Below are 16,267 nucleotides of genomic sequence, written 5' to 3'. Positions count from 1 at the left end.
ATGCTGCGCTTCTCTGATATTCACAAACAATGACTCCATCTCTCTCTCTCTCTCTCTCTCTCTCTCTCTCTCTCATATACGCACACCACCTGTGTGACATCACATGAGTGAACATATTAACTGTTACCCATAGATTATCTACAGTATTATATTTGTTTGGTTTTATTTAACGCTACTAAATCACACATTTGCTATGGTGTCATCACAAACCTTACAGTAGTAAAATATGGTAATACAAATGGGAAACAGAGTACACTTTTACCGTGTATAGCCTATTCACCGTCTATTGTTTAAAACCCGTTTAAAACCCATTTACGTCATCCCACAGGAGCCTAATATTTAATGAACACGTGTCAGTTAACATCACGCATAATAAGTTGTATTAATTTTTCTAAGCATTATACTATATTATAGATTATATTATTTGGTAAATCACCAAAACGTTTTTGTTGAGAAACAGTGTGTGGATTTAACAGGGTTCCTGTGCTGTTTTTACATTGACACGTGGCGCCACCTTGTGGACGTTAAACTAGAGTTTATATTTAATTTTCCTGTGAGGTGAAACAATAACACACTATTTAAATCGACACATTAATGCTAGTATACTACATAACAAACAGATCATATGTTTTAAAACAAGTAAAACACTGCAATGAATTGAAAAATCTGTTCTTCTTTTTTAATATTGTGATAAGAGACAAAAATAAATAAATATCTGGGATATTTATCAATAAACCACAGATCTGTTAAAGGTTAATGCATGACGGAACTTTGACTGAAATTAATGGGTTTTATTAACTATATTAAGAGAAAAGTCAGTGAATGCATCTGTGTCGTCATCTTAGTAAAATTTATTGTAGAATCACATTGTCACCAGCATTCAGTAAATCCCTCATTATAAATCACAACGTCTTCGTACGATATACTTACCAAAGAGGAAAAAAGATGCACCAAAATTTCTAGATTTGATTTGAAAAAACGAGTATTTGTCATTAAAATGATTGTCATCTTGAAGTTTGCTTTCCAAAGTTGAAATTAAGACTAAAAAAGGGCAAATGAATGTGTTGTTAAGAGAGTGCAGTGCAGTGACCCTCTGAAGACACTGAGAGTTCAAAGGTCAGAGGGTGAAGTGAGGCATCAACGGCTTTTGAAGTTCATGAGCTCCGTCATCAGCTCAACATTCCTCCTTCACATAGATCTGATCATCTGTGTCTGATTCCAGATGCTCCATACGATCCGTTTGTCCGTTCATGATCTCGTCTGGTGTTTTCATGAACCTGATGCACACACACACACGCACACATGTGACTCATGAGAACTCAGATGTTGATGTTTGAGTTTAATGACAGTGAATGGAGATGATGTTCACCTGAAGAGAAGTCTCTGGCCCGGCTCTTTCCTGATGATGTTCAGTTTATAGTAGTGTCTCAACGCTCGGGACATCTTCTCATATGTCATGTTGGTCCTGTTCTGTCATATCAAAAATAAAAGAAATCCTCTCTTTAATTTGAGAAAGAGTTAAAATATACAGAATTAAATCAATATGGAGACTCTTGAAATATATAGAAGATCAATTTTTTCATGACAAATGTGTTTAGTCAAGAGCACAGGTGTTAGTTACCTTATGATTCCCCCAGAGACGGGCCAAACCGTTAGGATCCATAATGCGGAAGACTTTGGTGTCGCGATCTTCCCAGCGGATGTAATTCTCATATCGACTGTCAGACAGAAGCTGATAGACGTAATCCCACAAGAGTCTGCAGTCTGATGAAAAAATATATGACACCGTCATCAACAGAAGACCACACCCACCACATCATCATCAACATTTTACTGAAACTGAAGGCTTTTTTGACTTGATGCAGCACTGCAAGATCCGACAGGCAGTAGAATCAAGTACGCGAGAGCTTGTCATCTGCCTGTCAGATCTTGCGGTGCCCCATGAAGTCGAACAAGCCTTGTGTGTGTGTGTATTATTGCATGGAGTCTCACCAGCGATACGGCCGATGGGCATGGCCTGCTCCTCAGGTGGAGACACAGGCATAATGATCTGGTTGCGGTAGTGTCGATCGTCCTGCAGGGGGAGCTGTAGAGGCGTCTGGTGACCGGCGAGGTTCAGGGCATGGGTGGGGTAGTGAACTGTGTTGTGATGTTGACCCTTGACCTCTCGTCCGTTTTCCTGAGGCGTCCGGCTGTGTCTGTAGTCGCCCGGCGTGGCTCCTCTGCCTGGGCTCAGCAGTAGCGGGTGCATGATGGCGCTGGGCATGAGCTGGATGACCCGGGGCTGCACCGCCTCCTCTTGATTCGGGCTCACAGGCCGCGGTCCGTCACGGGGAAGGGCGCAGTGCCCGTTGGGGGCGGCGGGCGACACGGACAGCGGGTACATGTCGTCCAGTAGATGATGGTTGCTGTCAGGCAGATGCGAGGAGCCGTGCTGGGGGTCTTCAGCTGAGGTGGGACGGGGGTGCTCGACGGATGAGCGCAGCAGTGCGGGGTGATGGGGCGAGCGTGAGCGATGACGTAATTCAATGGTGGGGGGCTGCAGTGACAGGGTGTCTGTACCGCGGGCTGGTCGACGTACCGTTTCTGATGAAGAGAGAGATTACACAGTTTTGTGCGAGTTTACAAAGCAGAACCGGTGTGGTGTCATTTGCCTGTCAAATTCGCACTTTACAGCTTTAACAAATTTGAACAGAAGTTCAGATATATATGACAACGCACTTTATTTGCACACAACTCCTTTCATGCGTACTCCGAACTTTTCGCAAGAGAGACAGAGAATGCACTGATTCTAAACCTACAGTCTTGAAAGAAAGAGGCACTTATTTGATTTAGGCCCTACAGGTTTTTATGATGCAGATGTAATGCTTCTTCTATCGCTTCTGCTGCCTGAATGTATGTTTTCTGTACCCATCCTTTACATTTTTAACAAAAAGTCGCCTGCGAGTAAATATTTATTAGCAGACCCCTGGTTGAAGACCCATGGTCTAAAGGAAGAGATTTGAGTGATGTTGAGAGATTGACACTCAAGTTCTTCAAGTTCAGATCTGTGTAACTCATAATAACAGCGGCGTGTTTGATCAGAATGATGGATTCCGAGTGTCAGTGGATATGATGTTTGACGCACTTCTCTTAACTATGAATGTTGTTTTTGTCTTCATACTTTGTTATGTGTTTGCTTTAAATATGCTTGTTTCCTGGTAAAACAGGTTTAACATTCCTCACGTTCACTTCCTCCGGAGCTGTTTTCTCATCATCACACAGGGAAATAAATATCATGTATTATTCATAGTAACTGAAGACGACCATGTGTTTCAGTAGCTACGGTTAAATGCACATTTTCTGATTCAATGAGAATAAAATCATTCAGTGTTTACATAACATAAAATGAAGTGATCAGATTCACATTCGTACCTCGTGAACACTGAATGAATATCTAGAGATTTCAACATAAACACACAGTATCTTCGTCAGGGGCACAAGTGTTGTGCTGCTTATATTTATCATCATCAAGCTTTTAAAAATGCTCAAAACAAAGCATCATGATAAAATATGAATGTACTGTATATATGAGACTGTGAGGTCAACCTGTGTGTTGTATGTCATGACTTCATCACTCCACATATGCAGAAGGTTACAGTTTGAGTTCAGGTATTTACATGACCTATCGGCTGTTTAATTATACACTTCATATTGTGTGTTCATCTGATCATAACTGCAGTAAATTTACAGCATGTCTCACCTTCAAGTCTGTGTGGCTGCAGTGGATCAGTCAGTGAATGAAAAGAACCCAAAGGAAAATATGTGTGAGGCTTTCTCTGTTTCATGATGTGCTGCAGAAGTTCATACAACACATCTCCTGCGAAACAAACACAACAAAATTTACATCTATCTAAACATACAGTTATCAAACACATGACGATTTCTTATGTAGTGTCATCTGAAGCGGACACAAACCCACACACACACACACACACACAAACGACTGGTTAATTATCTCCATGGGTAGAGTCCATAATTATTTTATACTGTTCATACGGTATATTTTATACTCTACTCCTAAACCTAAAGATCAATAAAACTTTTTTGTCCCAATGAGTTGGTGTGTATTCAGGTTTAGGTCCCCTCGGGATATAAAAACAAGGCCACACACACACACAGTGTGTCCGTGAGGAGGGAAATTCCTGGTGTGAGCAGGTGACGTTGTGGTTCTGTAACACACATGAACTTCCTTACTGGCCGTTTACCCAACATTTAACTTCCTCTAAGAGGAGTGAAGACAGAAATTCTTCGGTTATGTGTTATCAAGACACATTAAAAACTATTCACCTGTCATACACAACTTAAACACTTCAACAATGGACCAATCGGACACATGAAGTCACAATAAAATTTATTGCAAACAGAGATACACACGGTGAACGCTATATGCAATAAATGCAGCACTTCCATGAACGTGAACACGGTTTTATGTGTGTTTGTTTAACCTGAGTGTGGAGAGCGGTATCTGAAGTCTTCTTTGGTGAGAAGCAGAAGAGCTTTGCCATTCATCTGAAAACTTCCACTGGAGATGGGCCGCAGTGCAAACTCGCGCTCGGCCCACCGGAGCCACTGACACACATCCTCTCTGCTCCAGAACACCGGCTGTGTGCCTGCACACCAACACATACACACACGAGACATGACGCATTAGTAAGAAGAGAAGAAAGAAAGAAATGCATCATATATTAAAGGAGCTTTTCTTTTGCTGTTTTTGAAGCTTTGATTTTGTTTTTTGGGTTAACAAAAGATGTTCATGTTTCTAGTTTCAAAAAAGCTTTATATTTCTAAGCAAGTCTACTTTAACACTGTCCCTCTTCTAACAAAACGACTGGATTTCTTCCGGTCTATATAAAGTCCCTTCGAAGTGTGACAGAGGTCTACAAGTGCATGTGGAAACATCAATCTTTGTTAGAGATTGTATTTTTTCCTACAATGGTGAGGGAAATGACACCGGTCAGACCTGTTATATTTATTAACACTATTAACAGAATCGTTAGTTTTGTCTTTTTATATTGGACCCGAGTTGGATAAAACAAGCAGATTGACCAGGAGACATTTGCAAGCAGAACTTCAAGGACTTTTCATAGAAATGTTTAAGAGGTATGCGCACATATAGCTGATTTAAAAAGTCACGGAAGCTGTACCAATTTGACCATTGGTTATCTTAGAATGTGTGTAGCTGAATTCTTATTACCAGCTGTAGGACTGTGATGAAAGTGATCATGAGCGTTATGAATTGCGCAGTTCAGTCAAATGTTTACAATCTCTGATAACCAAACACTACTCCAGCAGCTCTAACTCTAACCGAAGGAAGGCCTCGCACCTTTTTTTGCATATTCCTTTGGGCAGAGGTTTTTCAAAAACTCGGAATAGTGACAACCATTTACCCGGGAAGTACACGCTGTAATCCGATTCCAGACGTTCTCTGTAGTCCTTGAAAAGCAAATTCAGTTAAATGCAATATCTCGCTTGGCATTCAACCTTGAGCTTTATCATTTTGCAGATATTGTTTATTCTCTAACAGCAACATTACACACTAATTAAAGTTAGAAAATTGGCATCACGGGGAATGGCCCCTTTACATGAATGAAGGCAATAAATGAATGTATGTCTGTCATCTGAACTCTTCCCATCAGCCCCTGCAGCATATATAAACCGTTGGCTTGTGTTAACAGCAGTGACGGCACATTTCCTCACACACCTCTTATCTGCTCAATAACTGTGACATCTACAAATCACACAAAAACATTCATTATGTCTTCCTCTGGATCTAAACAACAGCGAGAGAGAGAGAGAGAGAGAGATTCTCTGTGACAACATGCCCAACAGCCGTATGTGTGTGTGTGTTTGTGTGATACTAATGTTTAGTAACTTTTGAAAGTTTTTTTTCACAACAAACATAGTACATGAATGTTGTGTGTGTCAGATCTTCACACACCCTCGACTGTCACATAAACCTGTAGAACACGCTCATCACCTCGCTCCGGAGCTCTGTGTGTGTGTGTGCAATAGCAGTAATGACTCACACATGCCATCAGGTGTTTGTTTGTTTAATGATATCAGATAAATCTACAGTGGGATCTACAGCTCAGAAGTTCAAAGGTCATGTGGGGGTCACAGAAACATTCACTGATGAATCCATGACTACACAAACTTCCCACAATGCACTCCGACAGTAAATCACAACACCTCTTGAATGACAAACACACACAGGCACGCACCCACACGCACACACTCTCTCTTCCTCTTTTCTTTATCATAAGATATTTTTGTACTTGAAACTCAGCAGTGATCTACAATGAAGTTTATCTCACGTGTATATGTGTGTCCTTCTTGGGAATCACGTGTCACTGCTCAAACATGTTTAAACTAACAGCAGGACACGCCCACAACTCGCCACTGATGATAACCCAGGCAGGTCAAAACAGATTCTGAAGGAAATCCATTTCAAACAGTTGCTGTAGAACTTTAAACAACATTCATGGAACCAAATGATGTGTGTTTCTCCAACAACACGCTCTCTCTCGCTCTCTCTCCAGACATGTTCTGAACAGGAAGTGCGAGTTGTTATTGGCCGTTGGCATGTGAGGACAGTTTCTCTTTCACAGCGAGTGAGTGAGTGAGTGAGGGAGAGGGAGAGAGAACGAGAGAGAGAAAGAAAGAGAGAGGAGGAGCAGCGCTCAGGGTTCGGGCAGGAAGTGAAGTCGGCCCACTCAGGAAATTCCTCAGGATGAGAGAGGCAGGAAATTTCCCCACTGAAAGAGAGAGTGTGTGCGCCTGTGTAAACACACACACACACACACACAGTCCAGTGTCTGTCTGAACACATGCAAACCAACTGAATTATATTGACAGAAGAGCGTTTAATAATTTATAATCACATTTTAACTGAGTTTACATCTGTAACTGTGTTTGTATATTTCACAACAAAATCTCAAATCTGAAATAAGCTTTGAGCTAAACGTAAAAGTTTTTATTATTTAAAGATTTTTTTCAAAAACTATCACACATGCACACACACAGACACACACACGCCTTCACATACACACTTCCTCCACAGGAAACCGAGGAAGCATTTCTGCTCACTCTGCAATTTCCTTTTTCTTTCTGTTTTTTCATTCAATCTTCCTTCCTTTTCGACAACCCGCAACAACACACTCAATACACACACAAACGGCAGTATGTTTTCAAGGATCAAACTTAAACACGCATAAATACACACACACATCTCATGAGAGAGAAGAAAAACACAATTGCACAAACACAAGACGTGCAATAAACAGCCAAACAACTCCACCTCATGATATCTCACACACACACAGATATGTGTGCAGGCTTTATCACTGTCAGGAAAACACAACCGGCTGCCAGCCAACAGAGATGCTCGGAAGTTCTGCTGTTTATTCCCTCCCCCTCTCCCTCTCTCCCTCTCTCTCTCTCCCTCTCTCGCTCTCTCTCTCTCATCTCTCACACACACACACACACACAGATCTCTGAGTGAAAGCAGAATGTTGAGTTCATGTGGTCAACACTTCTTTAAGAGCCAGTGAGATTTCAACAGATTTCAAGTATTCTTTATTCTTCAGAAACTGTCCATCTCTCTGTCTGCTCTGTGTGCATGAGACGTGTGTGTGTGTGTTTGTGTGTGTGTGTGATGTGATGTGATGTGAGAGCGAGACAGATTACAGCAATTCAGAGAGGAGGAACTAAGTGTTTGGAAGAACTTCTCTCCTGCTGTATAAACAACTGTGATCACTCTTCTGACCAAACAGAAAAGACAACACAGCACACACAAACGCACATGGATTTGTGTGTTATTCAAAACTGTAGTGTGTGTGCGTGTGTGTGTGTGACTCACGCAGGTGTGCAGGCAGTCTCGTTGGTTCCTCTTCTGTTCTGGCATTTGTAGAAGGGGGCGGGGCATGACCTGGAGAGGAAGTGGAGTTTGGCAACGGACTGGCAGCAGGACTGAACGTGCTCCTCTCCTGCTGAACACACACACACGTTACTACATTAACACACCCATAAACACGCAAACGGAGTGTGCATCCACCTTAATCACTGTGTGTGCGTGTATCACGCTGATTGTTCCACTTGAGAAGTCAAGTGAAGTGTAGAACAAAAGTGTAAAATCTGTTACGAAAGCAGTTTGACACAGAACCTGAGATAACCCTGAGAACAGAGGTCATAGTGAGGTCAGAGAACCTGAAGATCTTCTTATGCGCTCTGATTGATCCTAATGACCTGTAGGAGAATAATCTAAACACACTTCTGTGTTGATGTAATTTCACTTCTCTCAACCACACATTACTGTCCATACGGAGTCATAGAGAACTGAAATTATGGGTCACACATCCATGCGTTTCCAGAGTAAAGACCGACGAACGCAACTTCTCCAAACATTAACAACAAGAAAACACATAGAATCAAACACGCTTCAGTCGTTTATCGCCAGACAGACAGACAGAACTGAACACATGTGAACATTTCTGTTAGACAACACATCACAGGTGACACTAGAACAACAGAATCAAAAACATCCAAGAAACATGTCCCAGAGATTTGAAAACATGAATGAAAACTACTGTATGATGATAATGTAAATAACATGACTTTGAGTAAGATTGATTGTTTTTTTCACAACTGAGGGTTCTGTTATTTCATTCCAAGACGTTTCAAAGTCACACAACTGTAAATGAACAACTCTTTTAATGCCGCAGGGGAAGTGAGTTTACGTGTTTATCTACACAATATCAACCAGTCTGTACATCCGTATACTGTCACTTGTTATTGTTATGATTACATTACTATAAACACCTTAAAAAACAAAAGAAAGATGAATTTCCTAAACAACCTGCTGAATGTTCTCTAACAACACACATCTGATAAGAAGATGGCACAGAAATGATGTTTAATGACACAGACACGCGTAAAGGCACAAAGTCTCATAGTGTTCGTGTTTATTTATGATGTTTCCGTCACTCTGTTACTAAATAACACACACAAACAAACCGATCCAAACGAGTTCACTGACGGTGGTCAAAGTCCCGGATCTGATCTACACGCATAAAATCTAAAAAAAAAAAACATTTAAACTTCACTCTTCACTTCTATCTGTCATTGAGAAACACGCACTGAATCTTCAGTACAGGCACACTCTCGTGAGCGTGGGCTCGTGTCACTTGTTTGATTCTAATGTATCTGACATGACAATTTGAAATCATCAACAGTGTCAAAAACACGCGAGAGAGAGAGAGAGAGAGAGAGAGAGATCAGGCCTGATCTATGGCTGATCTATAACTGATCAACTCCGCGTTAGCAGCAACAGATGATTGATCATCAGAGACCCGTGACAGTGACCCGCATCCTACACTCACACTCACTCACTCACTCACTCACCCACGCGAGATTCGATCACGGAGAGTCTGGTTTACCTTAACAATCACCTGCGATGGAGAATCGGACATGTCGCGCAGAATGTCAGGAAGTTCGCGTGTTTCCACTTTCCTCTCCCGTGTGTTTCCGCGAAATAAAGCCGCAAAACCTTCCGCGTCCGATGGGATAATCTTCCACGCGGCTTCAGTTCGCTCGTGGATGCGTCGGCCTGGCCTCGCCCCGCGCGCGACGCTTCAACTTCTCGATTTTGTTGTTTGTAAAAGCGCAAAGAGGCGCAACATTGCGGCAACGCGATGGTTAACACCTTCCTGGAAGCGTCGCTCGCGCACCGCGCGGAACCTTATTGATCCGGACGCGCCGCGGCGAAATGACGTGGATTCCCGGCAGCGCGCGCCGCGTCTTAAAGGGAAACGCGACGCATGAAACTCTGCTGTAACGCGGAACACACAGCGCTGATCCCTGTAAACCAGCAGTTTTGTTTCTCACGACAGCAATTTATAGATTAAATATGAAGCACTGTTACACAAGTTCATGTATGGATACAAATATATACGCTTACCATCGTTTATTAAAATAAGAAATCGATACACCGGAAGTGTTTTATGTTCTGATTCTGAAGACGTATACACCAAGTTCACATATATATCTGTGTCAAGAATGTTAAATAAAAGTTTCTCAACCTATATAGTGTTTTTCAGCTAAAGTGCGACATCTGCTGCTGTAAACTAATCATTACAGCCGATCAACACAACATATGGTAAAATAATAACGATGTGCATTTACTGAGTCACTTCATTTACTGAACCTTTCATACGTGTTTACGTGCTCATATCTTGTTCTTACATAATAAAATATTGCCCTGTAATTTCACTGAGCGCGTGCTTATACTCCTTACTCCTTATACCGGAATTCTAGTTTGTAGGATAGAAATCACAATAAAAAACAAACAAAATAAACAATGTTAAGATGAAATTATAAGTAACAAAACGTATACATTTAAAAATATAAGCGTAACGTTACATTTAATAATTAAAAATATTTTTAAAATAAAAAATATCCACATTATACACTGGGGGTCTTTTTTTTAAATGTATTTCATTAGTTGGTTATTTAATTGATTTATTATTTATATAATTATTATTTTTAGTTTATTGTAACACCTATCCACGACCTTTCATATGGTGCGTTTACAGCTGTAACTCCGCCCTCCAGTTTAACTTTCGTTTTCCTTTCCTGCTTCCTTACACTTCGCTTTTATTTACTGCGGAACATGAAGTCAATTTGAACTCATCGGATCGATTATTCATTGAGCGGCAGAATGGCTGAAGCGTCGATTATTCAGCTCATTTGTGATAATAATGGATCGATGGATCAAGACGATCTGGTGTCAGTGTTCATGTTTAGTGGTGACGTAATGAATCTGGTCGAAAGCAGGAATGAATCGTTTGCTGTTGTTAATATAAACGGACGGAAGAAAGTGATCGTAATAACTAAACTTCGTCTGTGTAGAGCGCAGAACTGCAGCGGCTGCGCAAAACTGCACCTATGCAAACATTATCTGTTCGGCTTTTGCCCCTTCAACAGAGGACGGTCAGTGTCTATATTCTCAATACACCCACACACTCACATATATATTATATGATCATCATATATTTACTTAAAATGTATTCAGACCTTAAGACTTGTTATTATTTCCTAAATTATGAATGTAAATACTGAAATAATAAAAAAAATGTCCACGCACTAAATCCACGCCCGTCAGGCCTTCCTCAGGCCTGTGTGTGAGACACATTATTGTTTATTCCATTGTGTGTGATTTTTTTCGAGTTTTGAATGTGCACAACCTAGTATTTTTATATAAATAACAACAAAATGTAGTTTTTTTGGTTAACTCTTTAAGAATAAAGCTGTTGAGTGAATGTTAAATATACTTAATGATATTAAAGGGCTGCATATCCAGCAATGTAAAAATAGGGGATCCCCAACAGCCTGTTTTGTGTCACTGTTGTGGTTTAAAGGAGATTACAAAAAGCAGAATAGATGGATTTGTATAATAAAAGGGTGTTTCTGCACACACCCTGGCGACTCAATTTCTGGGAGATAAACATTTAAAAGTGCATTTTCTGAGATTGCGGCCCTTTAATATCACAGATGAGGCGTACCTGCTGATATCGTATGAGCTACATCCTGCATTTTTGTATTGTTGTGTGTATTTTAAATATGAATAATACACCCAAAGTTTTTTTGCTTCCACAGGCGAGTATGTCGGTTCAGTCATGATCTGAATTCGGGTCAGAATTTAGCTCTTTTGCACTCTCATGATCTTCATATACTGGACAGAAAGCAGCTTTGTGTTCTTCTGCTACAGAATGACAACAGCCTCTTACCGCCGGTACAACTGACCAACTCTTTGTTTCATCTTTGTGTGAAGTAGGAGCAGCTCAACATCATGATAATGGTTGTTTATCACACAGGGTGTTTTCATAAGGGCTTTATCTCGGTTTCTGTTCAATACCTTAACAGCAGCTGCTGTTGTTTGACGAACAAGTGGAAATAGTATAACAATAATTAAAAAATAATAATAACGTTAGCTCAGGGGAAAGTTGTCACAAGCCGTTTGTATTTTGTAATGCTTTTATATTTTATTGTATTTTGTTTCATTATTTTTTAAATGGATAGTTTACCTAAAAATGAAGATCCGGTCATAATTTTCATACCCTTAAGTTGCTCCAAACCTGCATGAATTTCTTTTTTGGAAGATATTTAGAAGAATGTTTTTCAGTTCTTGGATGTCAACAACTACCATAGTAGGGAAAAATTTAAATGTTAATCAAAGGTCCCACAGAACTGTTTGCTTTCCTAAATAAACATAACAAATGTATTTTTTCTACGATGGTAGCGAATGATGTCCGAGAACTAGAAAATGCTAACATTCTGACAAATTTCGTTGTATTTGTTCAACAGAACCAATTTATACATCTTAGAAACAACTTGAGGAAGTTAATTATGACACTTTAGTGTGTAATGAATTACTTTATAAATATCTTTGTGAAAAGCCATATATAGCCTTTAATATGGTATATATTCAATGCAAATGTTGAAAATTATTTGTTGAATCTTCTGAAAAATAAATGTATGATAATATTTTAAATAAATGAATAAGCTCAACCAGAATTCTCTCTGTCAGGTGTGTTTTAACTATAATAACGGCACAGGAGAGTTTGGACGATGTGAGGATGGTGAGAATTGTAGGAGGCTTCACATCTGTCAGAAATACCTGCGAGGAGCCTGTGAATGTCACCGCTCTCATGATTTCTATGAACCAAACCCTCTGAAGATCCTTCAGGACAGAAATGTGCCCACCGAGCTCATGGCCATCATGAAGGATCTTTACACAAATATTGAAGCCCTGAGGCAACTTTCCAAAACCAAACAGCCTTCAGGAACGAACACTGGTGGTCAGAGGACTTGGGAAGGCCCCAAAACACAGTTTCGTAGACCCTCAAATCCACAAAATGTTAATAAAGGACAAAAGAGTCAGACAGGTAAAAAATCTCTACTGAACACAAATGATTTATTATCTTTACTACAGTGACATTAAATCCCACATTACTGTGTTTACATTTGTACGAACGACTGTGTGTGTGATTCTTCCTTCAGAGAAAACTGAGATCTGCATGTATTACATCAAAGGACATTGCATACATGGAGGTGAGAGGTCCTCTGATCTGATTATTTATGAATCAGAACTTAAAAATGTTATTTATATATGTGTTGTGTTGTAGACTTGTGTAGAAAAGAACATTCCAGTGTTCCATATCAATGGCAAGTGACTGACGGATGTGAGTGGAAAACTCTTCCTGACAATGAGGCTGTGGAGAGGGATTACTGTAATCCATCAAAATCAAACAGGTAAAAGGATAACATTACATCATAGATAAAAGTTTTCTTTATTAACTGAGTCGAGCTCTAATGTCTTGACTGCTTGTCTCTGAAAGCTCTGGAGTCCAGGTGGTTAATTTTGACACAATGACTCGAGGTCCTCAGCCCGTTCGGCGTCTGTCAACAGTGCCGTCTGTCGTTCAGCCCACCTTCATTCTGACCACAGAGTGGATCTGGCACTGGGAGAATGAGTTTGGAAACTGGATCCAGTATGGAACAGCGGTACGTCACCTTCACTTTCATTATATTTTGTTTGTAGTGTATGAATAAGCTGTAATGTGAACGGTGTTGTGTGTTGATAAGGACGGGGGTCAGAGGTCCTCGTCCATCAGCAGCGATGAGATCGAACAGAAATATCAGGCCGACAGCAGTGGAGTGATGGAGTTTTCAGCCGGATCACAAACATATGAACTGAACTTCACAGGTACATTCACAAATGAGAGATGAATTTCTTCTTCTTCGTTTTATTTCTTGTGTAAATCGAAAAACGAAGTTCTGACATGATCAAATATCTTCTAATCCTCAGATATGATCCAGACGAACAGACATTATGGAACAAAGAAGCTTGTCAGACGTCGTCCCAAATTTGTTTCAGCAGCCGATGTGCACACCATCAAGACAACGTTAGAAAACCAAAATGTTTACATCGTTTAATTGCGACAGCCGTTTTCAAACCTTTTCAGTCTGAATTCACCACAAAATTGCAATTTTAATAAACCAAACCCATACTGGCCTTATTTCTCTACAGTTCATTTCACAAGACTGTGGCGGCCTTTACATAAAGAAGCACTGGCTTTATGAAATCAGTCTGTTATATTACACACTCTGAATATTTGGTGCAGACATTATATATCCGTCTTTATATCTGTTGACAGTAAACGTGCACCGAACAACTTCAAGAGTCTTCCAGAACACTGGGATAAATCTCTGACTCCTGACACGGGATATAAGGTGCATGACGTCATGATGTTTGGATATGTCATGTACCTTATTTGCAGCACTTGAGCTGATGTTTTTCACACAGAAAGTGTCGCTGTCAAGCTCATCGAGTGAATACAACAGAATTCAGCAACTCTTCAACACCACCATGAGAGGATTCAACATTCATCGCATCGAGAGGATTCAGAACAAAGCATTGTGGGAAGTGTTTCAGTGGTAAGTGTACAGTACAGCATAGCACATTGATGTGAGCAACAGTGGGAGATGAATCTGAAGCGTGATTCTGTGATGATGTGTAGGCAGAAGGATCAAATGAAGAAGAACAATGGAGGCAGAAATGTGGAGGAGAAGCAGCTGTTTCACGGCACAGACACCAAACATTTAGAAGCCATCTGTCTGAATAACTTTGACTGGAGGATCTGTGGAACACACGGCACGGCTTATGGCAAAGGTGGAGTCATGAATAACCTTTTCATTAAAACGCATGTTGAAAGATGACATTTTTAAACTTACACTGTAATAAAAGCAATGACAGTCACAAATAACTAAACAAAACCCATCACATGAGCAGCAGTGATCGTTGTCTTCATGGCTGTCGTTGAGATATGTTTATTATTGCATCTCCTGTGATTTATACGGATGAAGGATGAACTCTTTTTTTTTTTTTTTCACAGGCAGTTATTTTGCCAGGGATGCTCAGTACTCTCACAGCTACACCAAAGATTCAGGAACCATGTTTGTTTGTCGGGTTCTGGTGGGCGACTACACCAAAGGAGAATCCGGCTACCTCCGGCCCCCCTCTAAAGATGGAGGAGATACGCTGTTCTACCACAGCTGTGTGAATGACGTCTACAATCCCACCATATTTGTTGTGTTTGAAAAGCATCAGATCTACCCCGAGTATCTGATCGAGTACAGCGAGTCCAGTCTGCCAACCCTAGCAGCAGTTACGAGACCAGCGACAGTGAGAAGCAGAGTCCCTGTGTCTGCATACAGCAATATTCATCAGCCCAGTGTCAGGACAATTACTGCTCCAGCATATAGCACACCCGCATATACCACAACTTCATATGCCACTCCGGCATATACCACGCCCAGACCTGCCACGACCACATACACCCCTCCCTCATATACCCCATCCTCAAACACATCCTCCAAGTCTTCATCCTCCAAGTCAGATTGCATTATCTCTTGAATCAACATGATGTCTGGGCCCAGTTGCATAAGTTTGCCACTGAGTTAAGACAGCAATTAGTTACTTTTCTTATTTCAATTAGCCCAATCTACCTTTTTAAATGAGATGACTAGCTTCCAAGACTAGTCTAAGCAGTTTATGGTAACACTTCAGCTGGTAATATTGGGAAATGATTTTCTCAATCAAAGAATGAAGTGTTGTTTTCATGATTGAGGGGTTTGGGGAGCAGCTCACAAAAACCTTAATGACAGTTAAGTTCTGAAATGTTTTATAAATATTAAATGAATGTCTTATGAAATCAATTCATGAAGAATGATGTTAGAGATTTCTCAGGTTCATAGAAATGCACACACTTATTTGTGATTTTTACTGAGATGATTGAGATAATCTGAACATTTCACACATACAATAAAGTTTTCCTGTAGACAATTTGAAAGGATATTCAGTGTCTTTATTTATTGACCTTCTTTATTATTGTGATGCATTTTGATGGGTAGATTGATTGACAATCAACAAATAATTATTAAACCATCCAGTTTCAGATCACTTAGAAAAATAAAAACACAATTCTTTAAACATCTTACATATTAAAAGAATGTTTTTACACAAATAATTTAATTGAAATAGTTACACATCTGACATGATAACGAGAATTCTAAAGGGATGCCATCTTGTCACCTTTCGGCAAAGTTCGTCGTTTTGGATCCAAAATGGGTCACGAGTTAATTTGCAAGAACAGAACTGCTTTTGTTC

General features: G+C 40.3%; 2 protein-coding genes across 5 annotated transcripts; one reads left to right on the top strand and one right to left on the bottom strand.

The window, feature by feature from the left end:
* Positions 1–831: 831 nt before the first annotated feature.
* On the bottom strand, positions 832–9,968 carry etv6 (ETS variant transcription factor 6). Of its 4 annotated transcripts, none has more exons than XM_056747931.1 (8): positions 9,489–9,968; positions 7,901–8,030; positions 4,488–4,652; positions 3,743–3,859; positions 1,993–2,586; positions 1,622–1,764; positions 1,370–1,470; positions 832–1,277 (listed from the first exon to the last, which is right to left on the bottom strand). In XM_056747931.1, the coding sequence occupies exons 1-8, from the start codon at positions 9,507–9,509 to the stop codon at positions 1,175–1,177; spliced, it is 1,374 nt and encodes a 457-aa protein (XP_056603909.1). In that variant the 5' UTR covers positions 9,510–9,968; the 3' UTR covers positions 832–1,174. The 4 variants fall into 4 exon arrangements, with proteins under 4 accessions (XP_056603909.1, XP_056603910.1, XP_056603907.1 ...); XM_056747932.1 differs by having other exon boundaries at positions 7,901–8,027; XM_056747929.1 differs by having other exon boundaries at positions 9,477–9,967.
* Positions 9,969–10,630: 662 nt separating this feature from the next.
* Positions 10,631–15,950, top strand: LOC130420568 (protein mono-ADP-ribosyltransferase PARP12-like). Its single transcript, XM_056747928.1, has 12 exons — positions 10,631–11,028; positions 11,695–11,830; positions 12,626–12,983; positions 13,099–13,149; positions 13,224–13,350; positions 13,437–13,602; positions 13,684–13,804; positions 13,907–14,003; positions 14,256–14,331; positions 14,405–14,535; positions 14,619–14,770; positions 14,994–15,950. Exons 1-12 carry the CDS (start codon positions 10,757–10,759, stop codon positions 15,512–15,514), a joined length of 2,208 nt encoding a protein of 735 aa, XP_056603906.1. The 5' UTR covers positions 10,631–10,756; the 3' UTR covers positions 15,515–15,950.
* Positions 15,951–16,267: the final 317 nt, after the last annotated feature.

This window comes from Triplophysa dalaica, chromosome 5, assembly GCF_015846415.1.
Source record: "Triplophysa dalaica isolate WHDGS20190420 chromosome 5, ASM1584641v1, whole genome shotgun sequence".
Taxonomy (NCBI): domain Eukaryota; kingdom Metazoa; phylum Chordata; class Actinopteri; order Cypriniformes; family Nemacheilidae; genus Triplophysa; species Triplophysa dalaica.
This window is presented reverse-complemented; position numbering and strand designations above follow the sequence as displayed.

Bases quoted from the DNA above. Each gene is read 5' to 3' on its own strand.
- etv6 (XM_056747929.1), bottom strand. From the start codon at position 9,509: ATGTCCGATTCTCCATCGCAGGTGATTGTTAAG. The intron at 4,653-7,900 runs GTGAGTCACACA...GTTGGTGTGCAG, and splicing joins GAGACTGCCTGCACACCTGC to GCACACAGCCGGTGTTCTGG. The intron at 1,765-1,992 runs GTGAGACTCCAT...TTTTTTCATCAG, and splicing joins GCCCATCGGCCGTATCGCTG to ACTGCAGACTCTTGTGGGAT.
- LOC130420568 (XM_056747928.1), top strand. From the start codon at position 10,757: ATGGCTGAAGCGTCGATTATTCAGCTCATTTGTGATAATAATGGATCG. The intron at 12,984-13,098 runs GTAAAAAATCTC...TTCTTCCTTCAG, and splicing joins AGGACAAAAGAGTCAGACAG to AGAAAACTGAGATCTGCATG. The intron at 13,351-13,436 runs GTAAAAGGATAA...TGTCTCTGAAAG, and splicing joins AATCCATCAAAATCAAACAG to CTCTGGAGTCCAGGTGGTTA.